At 47.0% G+C, this 23041-nt stretch overlaps 1 protein-coding gene across 1 annotated transcript in view; it reads right to left on the bottom strand.

Annotated features, from left to right (window-relative positions):
• Positions 1-8804: 8804 nt before the first annotated feature.
• LOC119461814 (UPF0462 protein C4orf33 homolog) overlaps positions 8805-23041 on the bottom strand; it is a 169271-nt gene continuing 155034 nt past the window's right edge. Inside the window, exon 9 of the mRNA XM_037723192.2 lies at positions 8805-9184. Coding sequence (XP_037579120.2) covers positions 9093-9184 — 92 coding nt within the window. The 3' untranslated portion in view covers positions 8805-9092. The remainder of the gene's footprint in view (positions 9185-23041) is intronic.

Raw genomic sequence — 23041 nt, 5'->3', positions numbered from 1 at the left:
AGTTAAACTTATCACATATACTTCATTTCTCCACAGGATATGCCACAAGGAAGAGGCATGCCTTTACAATAACCCCATTCTCCACCCGTAATAACACACTGAAGTATTCGTTTTTCCCTAGGACTCTTACAGAATGGAACAATCTTTGTAACGAAGTTGTTTCCCAGTCATCCTTGAACCTTTTTGCTGCGCAGCTCCAGCGGTGAGTGTCTGCATTCTATCACATGTGGTCCTTGTTTATTTCAATCACTGTAGCGATTCTCCACTCGTGATCAGCTTGAATGTAGCGCTGATTTCATTATATGCCCTTATGCCTGTTTATTGCAAACCGTTGTCTTGTCTGAAAGCGTGTACATACCTTACTTGTTTTCTATTTATTTGTTTTGCCGATTTGTAAATTTAGCAAATGTATATCCACCCTGCCAAAACGCTATGTTAGGGTTGCAGTATTCATTAATAAATAAATAAAAAATAAATAAGAGTAGTTTAGGATTAGTAGGTTCAAGGCAGAATTTCCACAAAAGTTACCCAATAACACGGTTACCGTTAGTGTCACTGATTAAATAATCAATATGAGTCTAACCGGAAAGATTGTAAGAAATATACACGTGGAGGCATTTGCAAGTGTTGGCAAGCCACCGTTATTAAGTACATGCAAGGTTCAATGTTAGAAGTATGACGCTAAACTCCCATCGATTTACATTTAGTGGTGTTAAGTTTCATTAACCAAGACTCACAACGAGCAGAGGTGTTATTGAGGTCAGCTCGAAGCACAAGATGGTCAGAGTGGTTTAAATTCTCACGATACATAACGGAGTTATTCGCTAAAACGGTGTTTGATCAGGAAATAATGTTCTGAAGTTTGTTATTATTGTCACGTGCAACAGAAGGCCATTAAGGCAAGAAGGACTGCACCGGCAGAGACGAGCCAAGAAGGTGGCTGACCCCAAAAACGAAAACTTCTCTCCTTCCCTGAATACTGGCTCGTGCTCGCCGCAGCTCGTGACCTGGTGGCAGTTTCCTCCTGTGAAAACAAAACGGGCATCGTCCCGATACTACTGCTAGTCGACGTAGGTAGAGGGGGAACGAACATGTAGTATGCACAAGTGGGGGTGAGGGAGAGAGAGAAAAAAAAAGTCATAAAGCTCTGATGTTGTCGCACTATCGCGCGAAATAAGGTTTGAGTCGGACAACGTGCACAATCTCAGAGTGGTGCCTTCGACGCTGGGGCGATATGGCACTGTCCGGGAGAACCTCGTAGTTCACGTCACTAACACGACGCAGCACCTTGTAGGGTCCAAAGTAGCGACTGAGCAGTTTCTCTGACAACCCCTTTCGGCGCACCGGCTTCCACACCCAAACTTGATCGCCCGGGTGGTATTCCACTTGGCGATGGCGAAGATTGTAGCGGCGTGCATCTACACTCTGCTGTTGCGTTATGTGTAGGCGTGCCAGTTGGCGAGCTTCTTCGGCGTAGTGCGTAAATTGCTCAGCGTCAGGGGTGAGCAACGCGTCGTAATCGTGTGGAAGCCTCGCATCCAGCATGGTCTGAACCTCACGTCCATAGACAAGACGAAACGGCGTGAATCGCGTTGTCTCCTGGATGGCAGAGTTGTACGCAAATGTTACGTACGGTAGAACCTGAACCCACGTCTTGTGTTGTACATCGGCGTACATGGATAACATGTCGGCGATGGTTTTGTTCAATCGTTCCGTCAACCCGTTGGTCTGCGGATGATATGCAGTGGTCTTGCGATGGCTCGTGTAGCTTAGCTTGAATACGTCGCCAATCAGCTGGGCCGTGAAAGCTGTGCCTCTGTCAGCGATCACGTACGACGGGGCTCCATGTCGAAGAACGATCTGGTCTATAAAAAACTGGGCAACATCGGCAGCCCAAGCGCGCTGTAGAGGCCTTGTCTCGGCGTATCTGGTTAAGTAGTCTGTGGCGACTACAATCCACTTGTTCCCGGCGGATGATAATGGAAAAGGTCCGAGTAAATCCATTCCTATTTGATCGAATGGTGCCCTGGGTGGTGCCATCGGTTGCAGCAGCCCCGCGGGCTTCAGTGGCCGGGATTTGCGGCGTTGAAATTCACGACAACTCTTGACGTAGTGCTTTACCGATGTAGAAAGTTTAGGCCAGTAGTACGCCTGTCGAACTCTGGCGAGAGTTCGTGAGGAGCCTAAGTGACCAGATGTGGGCTCGTCATGGCAGGCAAGAAGAATGTCGTTGCGAATGTAAGTAGGTATGACGAGAAGGTAGGGTTTGCCGTTGCTGTTCGAGTTTTTCTTATACAAGACACCACTTCGAAGGCAGAAGGGCGAGAGACTGCGAGAAAGGCGTCGAGGTATGGGAGAAATGCGTCCTTCGAGGTTTTCGATGATTGCGCGGATTTCGGCATCCTCGCGCTGTTGTGCGATCAAGTCCGTTGCGGTGAGATCCCCAAGGAATCCGCTATCATCCTCAGCGGCCGGATCACAGACATCGGTGGGTGCACGCGACAACGAATCAGCATCTTCGTGCTTGCGGCCTGATCTGTATACGATAGTCCGATCGAATTCTTGCAGACGAAGGCTCCATCGTGCGAGTCGCCCAGCGGAGTCTCGTATATTGGTCAACCAGCACAATGAATGATGGTCGGTCACTACTTTGAAGGGGCGACCGTAGAGGTAAAGCCGAAACTTCATGGTCGCCCATACCACTGCAAGGCACTCTTTCTCTGACGTGGAGTAGTTTGCTTCTGCGCGTGAAAGAGTACGGCTGGCGTAAGCCATCACGCGCTCTGTGCCCTCTTGGTGTTGGACCAGGATGGCGCCAAGACCCACGTTGCTGGCGTCGGTATGGACTTCAGTATCAGCGTCCTCGTCAAAGTGAGCAAGAACTGGTGGTGTCTCCAAAAGCTCCCGCGGCTCGTTGAAAGCCGCGTCCTGCTCTTCATTCCAGACAAATCGTATATCTTCTCGTGTGAGGCGAGTCAGAGGTTCGGCAATCCTAGAAAAATTGGCGATGAAGCGGCGATTGTATGCGCAGAGCCCCAGAAAGTGACGGACGGCTTTGTTGTCACGGGGAACAGGAAACGAGGCTACGGCGGTGGTCTTGTCATGGTCAGGCCGAACGCCATCCGCGCTCACAACATGGCCGAGAAACTTAAGTTCTTTAAAACCGAAGTGGCATTTCTCTGGCTTCAGCCTGAGGTTAGCGGCGCGGAGAGCGTCCAGCACAGTCTTCAGACGATTCAGGTGTTCCTCTAAAGTCGCCGAAAATACGACGACGTCATCAAGATAAATGACGCAAGTATGCCACTTCAGACCGGTGAGAACAGTGTCCATAATTCTTTGGAATGTCGCAGGTGCAGAACACAAGCCGAAAGGGAGCACTTTGAATTTATACCGGCCATCCGGTGTAACAAAGGAAGTTTTCTCACGATCTCGTTCATCAACTTCAATCGGCCAGTATCCGCTTTTCAAATCTATAGATGAAAAATACTTGGCGCGTCGCAGTCTGTCGAGTGAATCATCGATGCGGGGCAGTGGATAGACGTCTTTTTTAGCCACGCTGTTTAGCCGCCTATAGTCAACGCAGAAACGTAGTGTTCCGTCCTTCTTCTTCACGAGGACGACGGCGATGACTAGGGACTTTTGGAAGGCTGTATAACATCGTCCTGAAGCATCTCTTCGACTTGCGTTTGTATCGCGTCCCGTTCTTTGGCCGAAGCTCCGTAAGGCGGTTGTTTTATGGGCGAGACGTCGGTATACGTTATGATTCGGTGTTTCGTGATGGGCGTCTGATGCACCTTAGAGGATGAGGCGAAACATTCTTCGAATTGAAGCAGCAATTCATGCAGCGCTACTCGTTGTTCCTCCGGTAGAGCCGAATTAATGTCTACTTTGCCAAGTGATGCAGTCGCGGCCCCCGGTGTCGATTGGAGAGCACTGTCCAGTGATGCAGACGTAAAACATTCAGCAGTCTCCGTTATGGGGTAGACGAGAGCGATGGCAGTGCGAGGAAAAAGGTGACGGTACTCATTACTAAAATTCGTCACAAGCAGCGTAGAACATCTGTCACGAAGCGTGACGAGGCTGCGAGCGGCGCAGAGACCTAGTGTAAGCAAGAGCGACAAGTTGCCTTCAGCGACTGCCTCACCGTCACGTAACTTGTCGTACACGACATCAACGAGGACACTCGAACGCGGGGGTAATGCGACGTTGTCGGCATAAACGCGAAACGTGCTGAGATGGATGTCGTCGGTTTTGTCTGCTGCTCTCTCTGTTGAGAAGGTCACGGTGCGCTCCCGCAGGTAGATAATAGCACCATATTCCCGTAGAAAGTCGATTCCCAGGGTGATGTCTCGGGAACATTCGCGAAGTACAAGGAAACTGGAGAGAAACGTACGCCCACGAATGTTAACTCTGAGTGTGCACATAACAAGTGGGGTGACTACATGTGCGCCGGCAGTACGAATTTGTAGCAGCGTTTACATGAATGCGACAGAATGCGACAGTAGCGCAGTAGCGCACCCAGGATCTCTGCCAGGGGGGGGGGGGGGGGGTTTACAGTTTGCCAATACCATCTAAACAGCACTAATTTCGATTTCTTCACGAGACATTATCCAAAAATGCGCTTTTTGCGAGTGTGCAGACGATTGCGCGTCTTACATCTTAATTGCAGTACTCAAATGCGTAAGGAAAGAAAAGGGGTTAACAAAAGGGGGGGGGGGGGTTAAGTCGGCCTCAGGGGGGGGGGGGGTTCCAACCCCCGAATCCCCCCCCGTCGGTGCACCACTGCAGTAGCGCATCACATTTCCTAGCGCATCACGTGTAATGCGATGCGCGAGCGTTTACATGTAGCGCATCACCCCTGGTGCGCTGGTGGCGGCACACGCACATTGAACGCAAAGCAGCGCTTGCAGACGCTTCCGGCGTCACGCCACGAAGCAGCTCGGCGAGCGCCCAACAGATCCACAGCAAATTGTATTTCCTATAATTCCTAATGCGCTGTAATCGCGTTTACATGCATTGCGAAAGTCGACTTACGCGTCTCAATCCACCCCTGCCTGACGCATTAATGCGACGCGCTTTCCTAGCGCATTATCCCCCTTTATATGGATGCGATGCACTAGAAAATTAATGTGATGCGATGCGATGCGCCAGTTGTCGCGTTCATGTAAACGCGGCTTGTGTTCCGTACCAAGGCGTAACTACTTTCTTCAGTTGTGTCGCTAGTTTTCGGCTCACGATCGAGTAATCAGCCCCTGTGTCCAATAACGCACTGACTTCATGGTGACCGTCGAGCACCACAGGTATATCTATAGACAGTCGGCTTCCGAGTTCAGTTGTCGTCGAATCACTGCCGGTACCTGGTCGCGTCGCTGGGAGGTCTTGCTCGCGTCTATTATCAGCGGCCTCTGCCCCGAAGGTCGCTGTCTTTAGTTTTCCCGTCTAGGGCTTGGCGAACGCCCCTGCGCCGCCACTGGGGAGCTCCGGGAATTTGGGGAAAATCGTCTCGGCGACGGTGACCGTGACTGCCGTCGCAAGGGCAGTGGCATGCGCTGTTGAGACAGGTATTCCTCAATTGCTCTTGGTCTTTCACCGAATCTTGGCCTTGGAGAGTCGACGGCAAAACCCTGAAGTCCAAGGCGGCGATACGGGCATTCACGGTATACATGTCCGACTTCGCCACAGTGATAACACAGCGGTCGCCTGTCCGGTGTGCGCCACACGTTCGATTTTCTTTAAAGCGGTTGGTGGCTCTCCAAGTGCTGGATCGGTTGCACTGATGGAAGTGTATCGTGAGACGTCGGGCGCAAGAAGCGCGGAGAAGCAGGAATACACCGGCTCGCAGCTTCCGCGTATGATGCGCGCCGAAGCTCCGTCGGCACATGTGGCGTGATCTCACTGACAAGCGGGACTTGCAGAGTATGCTGTACCTCGTTCCTGATGAGGCTGGATATGGACCCCGCAGTAGGCTGAGGCGGGCAGTGAACTCCTTGCAGCTCGTCGCGTACCACTGATCGGATGAGGTCGCAGAGGGAGTCAGTGTTGATGCTACCTCCGGCAGCTCCGGTCTGATCCATCGATGACGCGACGCTGATTAGCCGGTCGTACACTGCTGACCGCTGCAGAAGCACTTTTTCCATAGTCGTGGCTTCCGTTAAGAACTCGGCCACAGTCGTCAGGGGACTCCGAACGAGACCAGCGAAAAGCTGCTCCTTAACCCCTCGCATTAAGTGGCGGAGCTTCCTATCTTCTGCCATGTTCGAGTCAGCGCGATGAAAGAGGCGCGTCATGTCCTCAACGTACATCATCACACTTTCATTGGGTATTTGGATGCGCGACTAAATGGCCCGCTCGGCGCGTTCACAGCGATCAGCATTGGCGTAACTAATTCCCCGCAGATGACGACAGAAGTCGCTCCACGACAAGAAGGGTTCGCGGTTCTCGTACCAGGTGCGAGCGCCATCCTCCAGGCTAAAGTACACATTCTTCAGCTTGTTCGCATCGGTCCACCCATTGAAATCAGCGACGCGTTCGAACTGAGCCAACCAGTCTTCGACGTCCTCAAGGATGGAACCATGAAAAACTTTTGGCAATTTCTGTAGCGTATAGTGAGCAGCAGCAGTAGTGCCTTCCATACCGCTTTGGTGTGTCGCTGACGTAGTCTAGGGAAGAGGTCCAGGCTCAGGAGGCAATTCTCGGACTCTTCGGCTGGCCCGGTGAACAGGTGTTGTCACTGCAGGGACAGGGCTACCAGGAGGCGTGTAGGACATTTGCTGGGACTACCCAGCACCTCCACCAGTTTGTCACGTGCAACAGAAGGTATTTATAGCAACAAGGACTGCACGGGCAGAGACAAGCACTAGCCAAGAAGATGGCTGACCCCAAAAACTAAAACTTCTCTCCTTGCCATAATACTGGCTCGTGCTCGCCGCAGCTCGTTACCTTATGGCAATATAGAGTAGAAACAGTAGGGGTCCCAATATCGACCCTTATGGCACGCGAGATGTTACCTTGTTTGAAGGTGATTTCTTATCGTTAGCTATATTCAAGCGCGTGCGATTATAAAGAAAACGCTCGATCAACTTCAAGACATGATGGTCAGAGTTAATCAGACTAAGCTTTAGAAGTTGTAACTTGTGGGAAAGGGAATCAAATGCCTGTAGCGAAATCCATAAAAGTACAATCAATGATTGATGCTCTTACACAGAAAACAAATCCGTGATGAAATATAAGGTCTGGGTTTCACATGGGTAGTTTTTCTAAAGCTATGATGATTAAATAAAAAAAGAAATATTTTCCAGAAAGTGGACTTCTTATAGCTGTGTATTAATTTGCTATCGCAATCGATGCTTCGTCTTTCGGGCGGAAATTGCATGGCATGCTGTTTAATGATATTGGCCTGTAGTTGTTAGGATTATGAGCGTTATCAGAATTGTGTAGAGGAAACTCGTTCGAAAGCTTCCAGTCTTCTGGCAGTAGTAAGGAATCCAGGGACTATGAGAACAGCTTAGACAAAATTACCGATAACGATTCAATGTTTTGTTTTAGAAACTTGGGATTTATACCATCTTCACTTGGAGAAAAATTCACTTTCAAATAACATAGTGAGGTTGCGTATGCTATTCATGGCAAGAATGTCGCAGTCTCGCCCGAAAGGCGAAGCATCGACTGGTATAGCAAATTTGTCGATAGCCATACGAGATAATTATAGTAGTTTTATCGGCTGTATAAACTTGCAACCATTTGCTTACTAACTCAATTAACAAGCATGGTGCCAGCGCGCACAGGCAAAGATCGACACATCCCACTCGATGACCGCGGTCACTCGCCGTCAAAACGCTGGCATCAGGAATGGCGGCAGCAGTAGCGAGCGAAGTGACCTTCGTGTTCTCTATCGCTTCAGCGCGAACTGAGCGGAGAGGCCACAGCACGCACAAAGGTATGAGCCGTCTGCAGATCGCTTTCAAGATAAGGCGGGAGCTACAGCGTGCGGCTGCGCAACGTACGCAGTTGCGGCCAGAGAACAACGCCACACCCACCTCCCATTCCACCACGGCTTTGCGCGCTACAGAAGGTTTCCTGTCTGCTTTCCGCTCCTGCGTGCGCCATATTGAGCCGCTATACTTTCGGTTCCCCTCGCGCGCTTTTCCTCGCAAGTACTGCCGATGGCGCGCAGCGACGGGGTTATCGCCCTTGGGCTTTATAGGGGACATCACGACTACGCTGACACTGACGCCAACGGCCAAATACCCGTGGAGTGTCCATATATAATTGCTGTCGTATTAAAATAACCGGTTCCATTAAGAAGAAATCATACACCGTAGCATCTGGTGGCAGCAAAGATGAGATATGAGTGACGAAATAAGCTGAAAAGGTTGAGTTAGGAGTAGAGATGTTTTAACAGGGCATTCCGATAAGGCACTCCCAAATGCGTATTTTCTTATGGACTGCTTCCGTCAACTCAAAGATTGTTTTACAGCGTAAGCTGTTATGGGCTTATTCCAATAGCCGTTTCGGTTGGCGTCGTTGTCCGCCGTGGCCGCCGCCGCGTAACCGCTATCGCTCGAAATGCGAAAAAAGTACCCGCTCTCCGCCGGGATCGAGCCCAGGCCCATTGCTTGGGAGGCGGATACTCTACCACTGAGCCACGCAAGCGCTTGCTATCGGGTAGCGGAAAGATGCCCTAAAGTGCTCCCAAGCGCGCAGGGGCAGACGACCCGAGCCTCCGCCAGTATGGTGGCGCCATCTAGTTAATGTGCCTGCAAACGCAGTGCGCCAGACATGTAAGTTGCAGCTGTAAGGCTTGATCAGGCTTAGCAGTTTTATTATCAAACACAAATGACAGCTAATCATTACTTCCACCCTTTTACGCATAAGACATAAGATGACACGTCCGTGAAGGCGGACAGCCTTTTGTATCCGTGGAAGTCCTCAGCACGTATGGCTGTTCTTCCAGTGGCATTTGCATCACATAGTCCGCCCGAGCAGAGTCCTGCAGGGGTTCACTTGAAAATGAAAGCTTAAATCTGTCAGGAGGGCTCTAACAGTGGATATCGTTTTAGCCAACGCCGGGACAAGTACGCTTGTCTGGTGAATTACTTGAGTCGCCGCACTCCATGACCCAGCAGACAAACAAAAAGCAGAGCCGTAGCTGGTCGAGCCGTGCAGGATGATGCCCAGTAGTAGTCTGCAATGAAGTAAACGCCAGTCACCGACTAAGCTGGAAGTGCCAAATAATATCAGACAACAATTTTAAGAGTATGTACTATTACATAGGCATTATAAATCCATCGATCCGACTAACATAGGCATCTGCGATCATAGTGCTGACTTACTGGTGAGAGTAAACGCTATAACATCACATGCAGGCTGTACTGGCTGTAATAGGTTTTTTTTCGTCATTCTTTAAAGAAGCTTCAGCTTGAGGCAAACTCCGATACTGCAGATTGGCATGCAAGTTGAACGCGGAAATGGTTTTATGAGAAAACGGCTTGACAAAATTCAATAAAATATGTTGTAATAGAGGGGGAATGCTTATTTACAGTGACTTTATGTAGATTTTCTTATTTAGGGTTTGTAATGTTTACAATATCTTCCGCAATTTGTATGTTTAAAGAAGCCCTAAACCACTTTTGATTGAAGTGGAGACAGACATTTGAAGTGAAAATAGGCTATTTCAGAATCACTTTGCCGCAAAAAGGACTTCAATGCGTTCAGCAGAAGCGGAGTTATCGACAATCAAACACGGCTTCCATTGTGCTCCCCTTCCTCCTCCAAACCCTTGCACTGCGAAGGCTACGGCGGAGACGTCACCGTGACGTCCGAGACGTCCCCGTTGCGCGCAATTGAAATTTCCGATTTGGTGCCTACGCCGCGCTAAACGTAAGCCAAACGCGGCTGTCCTCAGAGAGCCGCAGAGAGTCACTGGACTTGTAGCGACACCTCGTGGCGGCCGCGGTGTAGCCGACCGCAGTGACCAATAGCAGCCGCCTAATAGAGTGCGCTTTATTACGAAATAAAGCGCACAGAAAAGAGCGAGGATCATGGGGTTTTGAAACGAGAGCGTTTGAGAAAAAGGTGATTTCGCGCTCCGCTTGCAAACTCCAAGGACCGCGTATGACAGCAGAACTTGGCTGAGATGTTCACAACAGGTGAAATAACATAGTCCGCTACCCGCGGACTATGTTATTTCACTAAGCCAGAGTGGTGGTTTAGGTCCCCTTTAAACAAATCCTACCTCGACGTTTAAAAAACCTATACCAGGGCACCAAAAACAGGTATCGCCATTGTGTCAGCAGACAAATGTGATTAATTGCATATTAATACAAACAGTTAATTTTTTTCAGAGGTTTAACAAACGTTCTCCAAAATAACTTGTTCATTGAAGAGCCATGTATAATGCACCAATACTGTCTGCCTCGGATATGGTTGTGGATGCAGATTACGGAACGGTGATAATGTTTTTATTGCAGCTTTTCAGCTTTGCAGAGTTGATTCTTGTTTTTATGAGGGTTTTTGTGGTTTTCAAAACTTTTTAAAAAGAATTTTCTACATAAATTGCAAATCAACTTCATAGTTTCACTATGTTTTAACTTTGCCGTTTCAAGCAACATGCCTCGCCAAAGTCGGAACATTAGCTGCTGACAATAACTACGTCTGCATTCCAATCTACTAAGAAAGGAGCTCAACGAGCAAAAGATTTCTCTTTAACGAGAAATTTCGCTTAAATCTTGAAATGTACATTGTTCAAGCTTTCCACATTTGCCATTCCTCTAATACGACACGCATATGCACGCATATACAATGATTCCTTGGTTCTCCACAACAAAAGTAGAAAGTTACCTATCAAGAATGGGGTTAGGCAAGGAGACAAAATCTCTGCAATGCTATTCCATCCATGATTAGTATTCAAGCTCTTAGACTGGGAAGGCTTAGGAGTGAGGGTCAAGTGAGCCTATCCAGTTTATAAAGGAGTACGTTTATCTAGGTAAACTATTCACTTTGGACCCTGATCATGAAAAGTAAGTTTACAGACGAATAAAACTGGGTTGGAGTGCATATATACGGTAGGCATTACCAAATCCTGACTGGGAGCTTACCACATTCGTTGAAAAGAAAAGTGTACAATCATTGCATCCTACCGGTGCTAACATATGGGGCAGAAACTTGGAGGTTAACAAATAAGCTCGAGAACAAGTTAAAGACCGCACAAAGAGCGATGGAACGAAACCTGTTAGGCTTAACGTTAAGATACAAGAAGAGAGCGGTGTGGATCAGAGAACAAACGGGGATAACCGATATTCTAGTTGACATTAAGGGGGAAAAAATGGACCTGGGCAGGTGATGTTGTGCGTAGGATGGATAACCAGTGGATCGTTAGAGCTTCAGAATGGATACCAAGAGAAGGGAAGCGCAGTCGAGGACGGCAGAAAACTAGGTGGGATGATGAAGTTAGGAAATTTGCAGGAGCAAGTTTGAATCAGCTAGCGCAAGGCAGGGGTAATTGGAGATCGCAGGGAGGGGCCTTCATCTTGCAGTGGGCATAAATACAGGCTGGTGATGATGGTGATGATAATGATGCACATGAAATTTTAAATATGCCTTTCTTTTATTAGAAGAACGACTTGAATGATGTTTTCACATTAACATAATAAGACACAATAGGGTGAGCTATTTCTCTGACATTGATAATGTGTTCCCTCTGTTGCGCCACTTGCAAAAATTACCAATTGACTTTAAACTTCCTGCAAGATTCATGAATCGCTTGATAAACGTAATGAATGGTAATTCTGTGTGCATCTATGATACATGATTGCAGAAAAAATTTAATTTCTTTGTGTTTCAGACGCACAATCTGAAATAGACTAGTGGGCTGGAAAGTTCGCAAATCCAAAACCGGGAGCGGTAGTTAATTTCGAATTACATCGACGTTATCGTGGAAACCCATGTTCACATCTTCATCATCATCATCAGCCTATATTTATGTCCACTGCAGGACGAAGGCCTTTCCCTGTGATCTCCAATTATCCCTGTCTTTGGCTAGCTGATTCCAATTCGCGCATGCAGATTTCCTAATTTCACTACCCCACCTACTTTTCTGCCCTCCATGACTGCGCTTCCCTTCTCTTGGTATCCATTCTCTGACTGACTGATGATGCATCGGTTATTCATCCTACGCATTCTATGGCCTGCCCAGCTTCATTTTCCCTCTTAATGTCAACTAGAATATCGGCTATCCCCGTTTGCTCTCTGATCCACACGCTCTCTTCCTGTCTCTTAACGTTAATCCTAACATTTATTGTTCCAGCGTTTTTTGTGCGTTCCTTAACTTGTTCTCGAGATTCTTTGTTAATCTCCAAGTTTCTGCCCCATATGTTAGCGCCGGTAGAATCCAATGATCGTACACTTTTCTTTTCAACGACAGCGGTAAACTCCCAGTCAGGATTTGGTAATGCCTGCCGTATGCACTCCAGCCCAATTTTATTGTTCTGTAAATTTCTTTATCCTGATCAGAATCCCATGTGAGTAATTGACCTAGATAAATATACTACTTTACAGACTGTAGAGGCTGACTGGCGGTCCTGAATTCTTGTTCCCTTGACAGGCTATTCAACATTATGTTTGTCTGCTGCATATTAATCTTCAAGCGCACCCTTACACTTTCTCGGTTAAGGTCCTCACTGTAATTCGTCCCCATTGTTGCTGAATAGGACAACGTCATCGGCAAACCGAAGGTTGCTGAGATATTCGCAGTTGATCCTCATTCCTAAGCCTTCCCACTCTAAGGGCTTGAATACTTACTTCTAAGCATGGAGTGAATAGCGTTGGAGAGATTGAGTCTCCTTGCCTGACCCCTGTCTTAACTTGTGTTACATTCGGGTTCGATACAGCGCGACAGAGACGCACGTCATTAAGACCCAAAGTGTGCTGCCAACTCAAGCACCCCTCAACGCTCTTTATTGAACTACACAGCCTGTTTAATCCCACATCTCTCTTCCTCAGTCGGAAGAGACGGTCAGTCCCGGAATCTTGTTGGTCTCAGAATGCGTCGACCACATCTTGAGAAGACACCCGCTTCTTCAGTCCGGTTGGGGTCAACTTTCTGCCCCGAATAATCTGGTCGCTCCAACGCTATCAGGGGTTCTATTCCTCTCGGAGTCCGTTCTTGAATACAGGTGGTACAGTTCGCAACAATCTCTTGAATTTTAGCACTTAGCCCCGGCCACCACACTGACATGTTTGCCCTTTCTCTACACTTTGACATCCCTTGATGTTCCGCGTGCAGTTGGCAAAGCATGCACTTTCTTCCAGAGAGTCTTTGGGATCACCAACCTGTTGTCTTTTACCGGCATATTGTCTTGCACTGTCATACTGTCTCTGTATTTGAAATACGAGGCTAGCTCAGGTGGAATTCTGTTCTTGCTTTGCCAGCTTTTAGTGCCGTATTCCATTATCTGTCGTCACACTGGATCGTTCCTCTGTGCATACTCTATTTCTTTTAGGTAGCTGCTCGATGCTGGTAGCAATCCTGTCACTGCCTGAACATATGCCTCAACTTCCTCTTCCATGCTCTCTGCAGGTTCTACTGGGGCTCTGGAGAGTGCATCTGCTGTCCACATCTCTTTCTCAGGAACATGCTCGATGGAATAGTCAAAACTCATGAGTCTCAGCTTGAATCTCTGAATTCTTGCTGGGATCTTGTGTAGGTCTCGATCTGCAAGCAGTGGAATCAGAGGTCTGTGGTTGGTTTGCACATGAAACTTCGTCCCTATAAGGAACTTTTCGAAGCGTTCTTTCTCGATTTGAGCAAACCTGCACTTCGTTTCGCTGAGTCCTTTCGACGCAAAAGCAACTGGTTTTACACTACCATCCTTCTCCTCCTGCAATAACACAGCACCAAGACCAGAGGAAGAGGCATCTGCAGCAACTATCATCTGTTGTTGGGGGTCATACACAGCGAGTACCGCTGCATCTTGGATGGCTTTCTTCACCCGGTGTAGTTGCACATCCCACCTCCACTCCATGTTTTTTTTTTCTGAGGCGTTCTCTGAGGTGTCTCATCTTGTCGGACAGGTTCAGTAAAAACTTTCCCACTTGGCTTGCCATGCCAATAAACTGACGCAGCTCTGTTACCGTGCATGGTATGAGAAAATCTACTATTGCTTTCACTCTTCCTGAATCTGGTTGAATCCCGTTTTCACACAGGATGTGACCCAAGAACTTCACTGAAGTTTTTGGGTCACATTTTGGTGGCCCAAGAACTTCACTGAAGAATTTCACTGTCGTGTTGTGTAGCGCTCTGTCATGTGTGTTCCTCATCGGTGTCTCTCGTCTAAAATGTTCCGCATTCCAACCTCTAGAAATCTGCTATACCAACACGCCCAGTCTTTAACCTTGGCAAGTTTCGTCTCCACTTCAATGGGCCCTTTCAATTGTCTTTATGTTCATCCTACCCTTCTCGTGACATTTATTGCCATTTCAGTCTGCCGAGCACGAAGTATGGCTTTGCACATACGGATGAACCAGCAACCTCCAAAAGTACTACTTGTCTTCGGGGGCTTTGCACCGTCGCAGTCAAAGGGGATGCGGATATGCAAGTTTCTGCACTCCGAAAGCCACAAGCAAGCACGGTTCTTCAGAGACTGCCTCTTCTTACGTGTGCATGGGTCAGGTTCACCAAGAGGCAAGCAGGACTGGCGTAGTGTTAGGAACTTGGCTGATGCGACAGCTGAATGCATGTGGATGCAGACGCTTTCGCAGCTACGAGCGTCGATGAAGCGAAAGACTGCCTCTTCAACGGCTCCTGTCCACATACGAAGCGAGCTGACACTACCGGAACCCATCCAGGACGTTCTCTCGAGGGGACGAAAGTTTGCTGTTCAACCTAAGCTCTCGCCACCGGCCTTTCTGGGTATCGTCAAGCAAGTCTCCAAGTTGGCACCGGAAAGTGAAACGGACCGCTGTTTGTCCGAAGGCATCGACGTTTTCGTGAGATAGAAGCCACCTAAGAATGTTGTTCCTGTCAGAAAAACAGTGTCCTTCCTGAAGAAGCATTCGCTGGCCTTAGTTCCGGCGGATAAAGAAGGAGGCTTCTTGGTGTTACCTAAAGAATTGTATTTATCGAAAGCAGGTGAAGCCATCAAAGCGACTTTTGACTGCCACACCAGTGTCTGCTTGTCTAAAGTAAAAAATGAAGCCAAGAAGTTGTGCGCCAGATGGAAGCTAGATAATCTGAATACGTCAATTGATAAAAAAAGAAAATTTTGCTTACAAATGTTCTTCACAGCAAAGACCCATAAAGTGGACTGCCTGCTTAGGGTAATTGTCACTGCTAAAGACACCTGGTAGTTGTCGGTAGCCTCATTCCTGCAGAGCAAGTTAAAATTGCTGGAAGTTGATGACCCCTTCTTAATAAAAAATTCTGAGCAAGTTCTTGCGTTCCTACAAAGAAATTCTGGCAAGGGGTATTTGGCCTACTCTTTTGACGTCAAAGACTTATATTACTCAATTCCTCACAAAGAGCTCTTGCTGTGCATTGAACAATGTATTGACAATTACGGAAACGTTGCTTTTCAGAATGATTGACAGATGCATGTTGAAGCCTTTTTAGAGTTGTGGTCTATGTATTTAAGATCTACCTACGCGTTTTGGAATGGAGACATTTTCATTCGGCAACTAGGAATATGTATAAGTTCATGTATATTTTAACTGCGCTAACCCACATGGACAAGGACGAGGGAGACAAGACGTGCGCAAACTCGCAACTTAATGTTTTTTGGGTGAAAATGACATACATACAGAGAAAAATGAATACATCTGATTGGCGATCCAACCATGGATATGTTGACGTCACACAGTAGCATCTAAAAACGCCATCTCGCAATCAGCTAGTGACACCGAAGGTTCGCTTACACACCCACGTGTAGTCTTTATCATAAATGCCTCAAACAGCTCCCTAGTACTACGGTCGCTTTTATGGTACAAAATTCTAGTTTGTTTAAGAAGTGGGAGGCAAGTTTCCTTGTTTAGCTTTTTATAGTCATTACAATGCTTAGCCACGTGGGAATAACCAATATAAAGTGCTATTTTTTATGTCCTTCTAGCCGAACATTATTACACCTAGCCGTCTGGCCGATGTATACACACCCCACAAGAAAAAGGAAATTCATACGCTACTGCGCACGCGCAGGGGACAACGGTTGACCCTTGCTTATGCTCAATCTTGCAGACACAAGGGCTGTGGTTAGATGCCCTGTAAATCACATTCATTACTCTAGCACATAAACGTGACATTTTCTGAGGGGCTGAGAATACGACGCTGACGCCATGCCGCTGCGCTACATTCTTCAAATTGTGTCCAACTTTGGGCTGGTACGGAATTACAGCAAACGCGCTTTTTTCTTTATTAGTGCGGGGTGCGTGCACACCATTACTTTTAACTTTCCTTACTAGTCTATCACATGTTGCTCCAATTACAGATTTTGGGAATACCATTTTGGGTATTCGTCAGCCTAGTCACTTGGAAACTAACACTTTCCGTTACTACGTGGGGGCATGACTTCTGTACTGCTGCATCTATGAACGACAAGGCAGTTCCACTCTTTACAATCTTCGAATGCCTGGAGGAAAAATTGAGGGGGGACTTATGGGACCTTGGTCGAAAAAACCATCATGTATGGAATAACTCAAAACGCAGACGTATGTCTACAAATTCCAATTCATTCTCGTGGGGAAGTTCTGTAGTAAAATTGAGGCCCAGTCCCGACCTACAAAAGGCTTCCTTCACTTGAAGAGGGAGTTCTTCAACCCTACTTCCGTCTACAAAAATCAGGTAATCATCGACATAACGAAAGACATGGGTAGCCATACTACAGACTGTTGTATTAACAGTCCTATCCACTTTAGCCAGGAAGATGTTGCTGGACGAATGCTGCATACCCAAAATCTGTAATTGGAGCAACATGTGATAGACTAGTAAGGAAAGTTAAAAGTAGTTGTGTGCACACACCCCGCACTAATAAAGAAAAAGCGCGTTTGCTGTGATTCCGTACCAGCCCAAAGTTGCACACAATTTGAAGAATGTAGCGCAGCGGTAAGGGGTCAGCGTCGTATTCTCAGCCTCTCAGAAAATGTCGTGTTGATGTGCTAGAGTAATGAATGTGATTTACAGGGCATCTAACCACAGCCTTTTTGTCTGCAAGATTGAGAATAAGCAAGGGTCAACCATCGTCTCCTGCGCCTGCGCAGTTGTGTATGAATTTCCTTTTTCTTGTGGGTGTGTATACATCGGTCAGACGGCTAGGTGTAATAATGTTCGGCTGAAAGGACAAAAAAAAAATAGCACTTCAGATGGTTATTCCCACGTGGCTAAGCATTGTAATGACTGTAAAAAACTAAACAAGGAAACTTGCCTCCCACTTCCTAAACTAGAATTTTGTACCGTAAAAGCGACCGTAGTACTAGGGAGCTGTTTGAGGCATTTATGATAAAGACTACACGTGGGTGTGTAAGCGAACCTTCGGTGTCACTAGCTGATTGCGAGATGGCGTTTTTAGATGCTACTGTGTCATGTCAACATATACATGGTTGGATCGCCAATCAGATGTGTTCATTTTTCTCTGTATGTATGTCATTTTCACCCAATAAACATTAAGTTGCGAGTCTGCGCACGTCTTGTCTGCCTCGTCCTTGTCCGTGTGGGTTAGCGCAGTTAAAATATACTATGCATGTCAACCAACTAGCCCGACTTGGAGCTCTACTTCAATGTATAGGTTCGTCTATCGCACCAATTCTGAGCGACTTGTTCCTAGTCAACATTGACAGAACCCTGGAGGAGCGGCTCATGAACTCACGGGTTGCTCGTGTGTTCAGGTTTGTGGACGATTACTTAGTTTTAGTGGAAAATGGTGATAACAGGACTCAGTTGCCATTGACACACCTAGAAAGTATTTTCAGAGAGTGTCTAGAGCCATTGGTGATCACAAATGAAGAGCCAGACGGTGGATCAATTAGGTTTCTTGACTTAAAACTAGGTTTAGGCTTGAGTTATCGCTGTTGGATTACGAACCGCGCGCAAATAAGCCTCTTTTGCCATTTGAATCCGCGCATTCGAAAGCGGTAAAACAAGCCATTGTTAAGTCTTGCTACAAAGACGCGTTACAAAAATCGTGGCATCATAGCATTGCTGACAGCTTTTGGGAGCAAACACGCAGGCTCACGGCGGCAGGTTATCCTTTCCATGTAATAATATCTGTGGCACAATCATTGCTCAAGGAAGTTGGAGCCAAGGCATAATTATCTGGGAGGGAACCCCGCGGTTCAAGCACACGTGAAAAAACAGTGGAAAAAATAGTACATTCATTCGATCGCGCACCGTGTAAAGAAAATTGACAAAAAATGCGATGTAAAAGTGGTGTTTTCCGCACCGGTAATATTGCTGAGCAAAGTGTTCTCCTAGTGTTTTAGTTCGTAGCATTTTTCTCCAGTGCCCTTTTTTTCCACAAGATTGGCATTTCGTCTTCGATGCCGGGCAACTGGTTTTGTCATGGGGCTCATGTCCACAACATCTGCCACAGCCATGCTGCATTTTCCTCGGCTTTGGCAACCAATTTTGTTTGTTCGGCTTTGGAGGAGTTCCACTACTCAGTCGTCGCATGAAATCGACAGCCATTTCTCCAGTTTGCTGTCTTACAATAGTTTGTGGCTTGCGAAGCCCTTCTGTCTGTGGGGCTTTTTGTACAGCCTTCTTTAACGTGAGATCTGAATAGCTTTGTAACGTTTTCGACAACTTTGCATCATGTAAGCCCACAACTAGCCTGTCATGGACCATTTCATCTTTTAGAGCTCCGTACCCGCAGTAGGACACCAGTTTGTGCAAAGCAGTTGCAAACGCTTCCACTGTCTCTCCAGGTTCTTATCGCCTCTGATTAAGCCTTGCTCTTTCATATCTGATATTTCTATTACCGATGAAATGATTTTCTAGCATGTCAATCATTTTACCAAAGTCTTCCTACTCTTCTTGGTCGACGTGAAAAAATAGTGGTGATGCCGTACAATCATTCGATCGCGCACCGTGTAAAGAAAATTGACAAAAAATGCGATGTAAAAGTGGTGTTTTCCGCACCGGTAATATTGCTGAGCATGTGTGCGAACGTAAACCCAGGTGCCACACAGAAACGAGGCTGTGAAACAAAACACAGAAAGAAGTTCTTCGACTGTACTGAAGGAGTGGTATATTCTGTTCCAGTTAAGTGCGGCAGATAGTACATCGGACAGACTGGACGATGTCTAAACAAAAGATTAAAGGAGCATGAGTATAATGTTTCCAAAGCAGTCGCCAGACATCTTGGGATACATTGTAGAGATTGCGGATATCGGCGATTTTTTGAAAAAACGCAAGATTGTGAGCAAGCATGGTAGCCAAATGACTCGAGAGATAATTGAAGCCGCTGAGATCGCGCGTGTGGGAAGTATGTGCGTAAGCATGCCAACCGTCTCCCTTAGTGCAAAAGAAATAGATTTCCTCACGCGCTGATCTGCAATTTGGTATCCGCGTTCCTTTTTGCGATGTCGAGTGCAGAAAAAAAGAAAAAAAAATTATGCGACAAAGCCGGCTTGGTATTGGTGGATGGCCCTGTTTGTAAAGTTTCTGTCGCTCTCCCCCTTCGAGTGTCTTCCAGTATTTATTGCGCTAACAAAAGAATGAATCGATTGTTGCAAGCGCTCTGTTGTGTGTGTTCCTCATCTGTGTCTCTCGTGTAAAATGTTGCGCATTCCAACCTCTAGAGATATTCATGTGACACACTACTCCTATTATGCCTTCCAGAATCTGAGTCATCCTCCTCTGGAAGTGTTCAGGCGCTGAGGATATCCCTAAAGGCAACATTTGAAAGTAATACCTTCCAAATGGGGTTATGAATGTTGTGAGCAATTGTGAATTTTCAGAGAGTTTGACCTCCAAAATCCGGCTTTTGCGTCCAGTTTAGAAAAGAACTTGGCTCCTGACAGTCTTTCTAATGTTTCTTCCACTGATGGAAGGATGAGTTTCTCGCTTTCGATGGCTTTATTGAGGTTCGTCAGATCGACACAAATTTTGACTTCGCCATTGGATTTGGGAACTACTACCATCGCAGAGCACCACGGATGAGCACTTCCACTTTTAGGATGATGTCTTTGCTCTCCATGTCTTTCAGCTAGGCCTCGACCTCGCCAAGCAATGCCAAGGGTACTCTGCGGGAAGTACTGACGGATACTCGACTGGCGTTTGCATTGAGCTTGATCTGGTATTCTCCTTGCATTTCGCCAAGACCCGTGAATAGTTCAGGGAATTTCGCTCTGTACTTCTCTCGTCGATCTTCCGTGACCGGCTGTAGAAGTTGCACAATTTTCAAACCCAAACTTGCACGACGTCCAAGGAGAACCTCGTCTAGGCCTTTCATTACATACTGCTCATCATGGAAGCTGTTTTCGCGGCCACTAAGCACGGTGGTTAGCTTGCCTAGTACTTTTAGCGGCTGTACCCCGGGGCCATACATTTTTACCGTGGTTGAAATAACAGTTTTCAAAGTAGTCACTATGCCCGGTGGTACTGCATTTGCATCTGCTCCCGTGCCTATCTTGAAGCTCATCTGTTCTCCGTCAATGTAGATCACCTTTCTCCACGCCTCTGCCGTTTTGTTCGAACGCAGGGTTTCCAAAGTCCATATCTGTGTTGACGTTGCGTCTTCTTTTATTTCTCCTAGTGTTTTAGTTCGTAGCATTTTTGTCCAGTGCCCCTTTTTCCCACAAGATTGGCATTTCGTCTTCGATGCCGGGCAACTGGTTTTGTCATGGGGCTCATGTCCACAACATCTGCCACAGCCATGCTGCATTTTCCTCGGCTTTGGCAACCAATTTTGTTTGTTCGGCTTTGGAGGAGTTCCACTACTGAGTCGTCGCATGAAATCGACAGCCATTTCTCCAGTTTGCTGTCTTACAATAGTTTGTGGCTTGCGAAGCGCTTCTGTCTGTGGGGCTTTTTGTACAGCCTTCTTTAACGTGAGATCTGAATAGCTTTGTAACGTTTTCGACAACTTTGCATCATGTAAGCCCACAACTAGCCTGTCATGGACCATTTCACCTTTTAGAGCTCCGTACCCGCAGCAGGACACCAGTTTGTGCAAAGCAGTTGCAAACGCTTCCACTGTCTCTCCAGGTTCTTGTCGCCTCTGATTAAACCTTGCTCTTTCATATCTGATATTTCTATCACCGATGAAATGATTTTCTAGCATGTCAATCATTTTACCAAAGTCTTCCTGCTCTTCTTGGTCGACGCCGCTAGAATATCCTCCACGTGTCCCGCGAGACAATAAATTAGAGCGTCGACTTGATCCGCTCCATCTTGCTCTGTCAAACGCGAGACTCGCCTGTATCGCATGAAACGTTGCCGCCATGCTGTCCACTTTTCTGGTCTCTGGAAGTCCAACGGTGCTGGTGGCGCGAACCCGGTGTCCGGTTGCGTCTGCCGGGGACTACCTGTCGCCATTGTGATCTCTTCTTGACCGTTGTCGTGGCGGTTCTCGTTGTGTTCGTTGCTCAGGCTGAATGGAAAATTCTCGTCAGTTCCTCTTTGACGCACTCTGGACGCGTTGAATTAGGCATTCACCTGGCCTTGTAATTCCGGCTACCCCTATGGTGCGCGACTGACCCACGTTTGGCTGGGCTTCCACATGGCCGCCATGTCGTCCTTAAAATCCCTAGATATTTTTTTTGCTTTCAGAACATCTAGGGACTTTAGTCATCCTCCCTCCCGCATCCACTTGTGCCTCTTCATTTCGCCGTCAGTCAGTGAAACCTCGTTCAGCGTGGTCTCTCCTTTAACTGCGGTCGTTACTCTTCGCTCTGCTCGCATTTTACACTTCCGACACCATGTCGTAACTTGTGTTACATTCGGGTTCGATACAGCGAGACAGAGGCGCAAGTCATCAAGACCCAAGGTGCGCTCCCAACTGAAGCGTCCCCTAAACGCTCTTTATTGAACTACACAGACCGTTTACTCCCACAACCCCCTTCTTGATAGGTAACTTTCTACTTTTGTTGTGGAGAAGCAAGGTTGTCGTGCAATCCTTGTAGATATTTGCCAAGATATTCACGTATGCCTCCTGTGCCCCTTGATTACGCAATTTCTCTATGACTGCTGGTATCTCTACTGAATCAAATGTTTTTTCATAATCTACAAAAGCCATATAGAGAGGCTGACTGTACTCCGCCGATTTCTCTATTACCTCATTGATGACATGGATATGATCCATCGTAGAATATCCCTTCCTGAAGCCAGCCTGTTCTCTTGGTTGGCTGAAATTAAGTGTTGCCTTGATGCTATTGGAGACAGGAAGAGAGCGGTGTTGATCAGAGAACAAACGGGGATAGCCGATATTCTAGTTGACATTAAGCGGAACAAATGGAGCTGGGCAGGCTATGTAATGCGTAGGATGGATAACCGGTGGACCTTTATGGCTACAGAATGGATACCAAGAGAAGGGAAGCGCAGTCGATGTCGGCAGAAAACCAGATGGGATGATGAAGTTAGGAAATTTGCAGGCGCAAGTTGGAATACGCTAGCGCAAGAAGGGTAATTGGAGATCGCAGGGAGAGGCCTGCGTCCTGCTATGTGACATAATATATAGGCTGATGATGATGATGATGATGCTATTGGAAATTATCTCGGTGAATATTTTATACAATACTGAAAGCTCATCTCATCTATTCATGAGATGAGCTTTATACTCATCTTATGGATGAGAATAATGGTGGCGTTCTCCAGCTTTCTGGTAGACTTGAAGTCGTGAGACATAGTGTATAAAGGGCCGCAAGCTTTTCAAGCATATCTCCTCCATCTTTGATTAAATTGACTCTAATTCCATAGAATTAATTAAAGAAGAAGATATCCTCATGACCTCCCTCGTGACTGATATTGACACGTATACATGTTTATCTTTCACCGGTGGCCGCTTTCCACCGGCTAAGCACCGATAACATTTCCACCGGTTAAATGTTATCGCTCGGC

The sequence above is a fragment of the Dermacentor silvarum genome, chromosome 8, assembly GCF_013339745.2.
Source record: "Dermacentor silvarum isolate Dsil-2018 chromosome 8, BIME_Dsil_1.4, whole genome shotgun sequence".
Lineage (NCBI taxonomy): Eukaryota > Metazoa > Arthropoda > Arachnida > Ixodida > Ixodidae > Dermacentor > Dermacentor silvarum.
The sequence above is the reverse complement of the archived record's forward strand: the minus strand, read 5'-3'. Positions and strand labels throughout refer to the sequence as shown.